Source organism: Chrysochloris asiatica, unplaced genomic scaffold (assembly GCF_000296735.1).
Source record: "Chrysochloris asiatica unplaced genomic scaffold, ChrAsi1.0 scaffold00124, whole genome shotgun sequence".
Classification (NCBI taxonomy): domain Eukaryota; kingdom Metazoa; phylum Chordata; class Mammalia; order Afrosoricida; family Chrysochloridae; genus Chrysochloris; species Chrysochloris asiatica.
The window spans coordinates 8507807-8509395 of record NW_006408642.1 but is presented as its reverse complement, the minus strand read 5'-3'; the positions used below and the strand labels follow the sequence as shown (position 1 = coordinate 8509395).

Sequence of the window (1589 nt, the reverse complement as noted above, 5' to 3'; positions counted from 1 at the left end):
TCAGCTGACTTCAGTCAGTTCTGACTCATGGTGAGCCCATGTATGCAGAATAGACTCTGCTCCATAGGGTTTTCAAACCTGTTGCCTTTCAGAGGATCACCAAGCCCATCTCCAAAGGCACCTCTGTGGGTAGGTTCAAGCTGCCAATCTTTAGGCTAGTATTAAGAGCTTCACTGATTGTGCCACCCAGGGACCCATATGCATTCTTGGGTTTTATAAAAGGTGACTTTTTCTTTATTCACAGGATTGAGCACAATGGAGTATGAAACGTCGAGTCCTGTGACCGACTACTATGATTACACTGCGTCTGAGCCCTGCCATAAAATCGATGTGAAGAAAATGGCAGCCCGGCTCCTGCCCCCGCTCTACTCACTGGTCTTCATATTTGGTGTCGTGGGCAACATGCTGGTCGTCCTCACCCTGATAAACTGCAAAAAGCTCAAGAGCATGACTGACATCTTCCTGCTCAATCTGGCCATCTCTGACCTGCTTTTCCTTCTCACCATGCCCTTCTGGGCCCACTATGCTGCAAGCCAGTGGGACTTAGGAAACCAAGTATGTCGATTTATCACAGGGCTTTACTTTATAGGTTTCTTCTCTGGAATCTTCTTCATCATCCTCCTGACCATCGATAGGTACCTGGCGATTGTCCATGCTGTGTTTGCTGTAAAAGCCAGAACGGTCAGCTTTGGGGTGATGACAAGTGGGATCACCTGGGTAGTGACCATGCTTGTCTCTCTCCCTGAAATCATCTTTACAAAATCCAAAAAAGAAGGTTCTCGTTATACATGCAGCTCTTATTTCCCAGTAAGTCAGTACTATTTCTGGAAATATTTCCAGGCATTAAAGATAAGTATATTGGGCCTGGTCCTGCCGCTGTTTGTCATGGTCATCTGCTACTCGGGAATCCTAAAAACCCTGCGTCGATGTCGAAATGAGAAGAAGAAGCACAAAGCCGTGAGGCTCATCTTTGCCATCATGATTGTCTACTTTCTTTTCTGGGCCCCCTACACCATTGTCCTTGTCCTGACCACCTTCCCGAAGCTCTTTCACCTGAATAATTGCAGTAGCTCCAACAGACTGGACAGAGCCATGCAGGTGACGGAGACTCTTGGAATGACGCACTGCTGCATCAACCCCATCATCTATGCCTTCATCGGGGAGAAGTTCCGAAACTACCTCTTGGTATTTTTCCGAAAGCACATTGCCAAACACCTCTGCAAACATTGTCCGATCTTCCAGCGGGAGGCTCTGGATCGAGTAAACTCAGCTTATACTCGATCCACTGGGGAGCAGGAAATCTCTACAGGTCTGTGAACTGGACTCGGCCATGCACACAAATCAGTTACACACAACCTAGTGGTGGAAGAGACTCTCAAAAGGGAAGCTACAGAGGGCCTGAGAATCATCAATCTCTTGGCATCCATTTTAAGAATATTGGATATTTTAAGCTTATCCATCCTAGAAAGTTTCATCTAAATATGTTGATGAAACATCCACCTTCTCATCTCCCCTCCACATATAACTAATGATTGGCAAATGCTTCCTTCACTGCAAGTGTCCATTATCAAAAAAAAAAAAAAAAAGTA

General features: G+C 45.8%; 1 protein-coding gene across 1 annotated transcript; it reads left to right on the top strand.

Moving 5' to 3' along the window:
• Window positions 1-255: 255 nt before the first annotated feature.
• CCR5 (chemokine (C-C motif) receptor 5) lies at window positions 256-1317 on the top strand. Its single transcript, XM_006868814.1, has one exon. The coding sequence runs from the start codon at window positions 256-258 to the stop codon at window positions 1315-1317; it is 1062 nt and encodes a 353-aa protein (XP_006868876.1).
• Window positions 1318-1589: the final 272 nt, after the last annotated feature.

What these genes read in the sequence shown, in the direction of transcription:
- CCR5 (XM_006868814.1), top strand. Translation starts at nt 256, where the DNA reads ATGGAGTATGAAACGTCGAGTCCTGTGACCGACTACTATGATTACACT.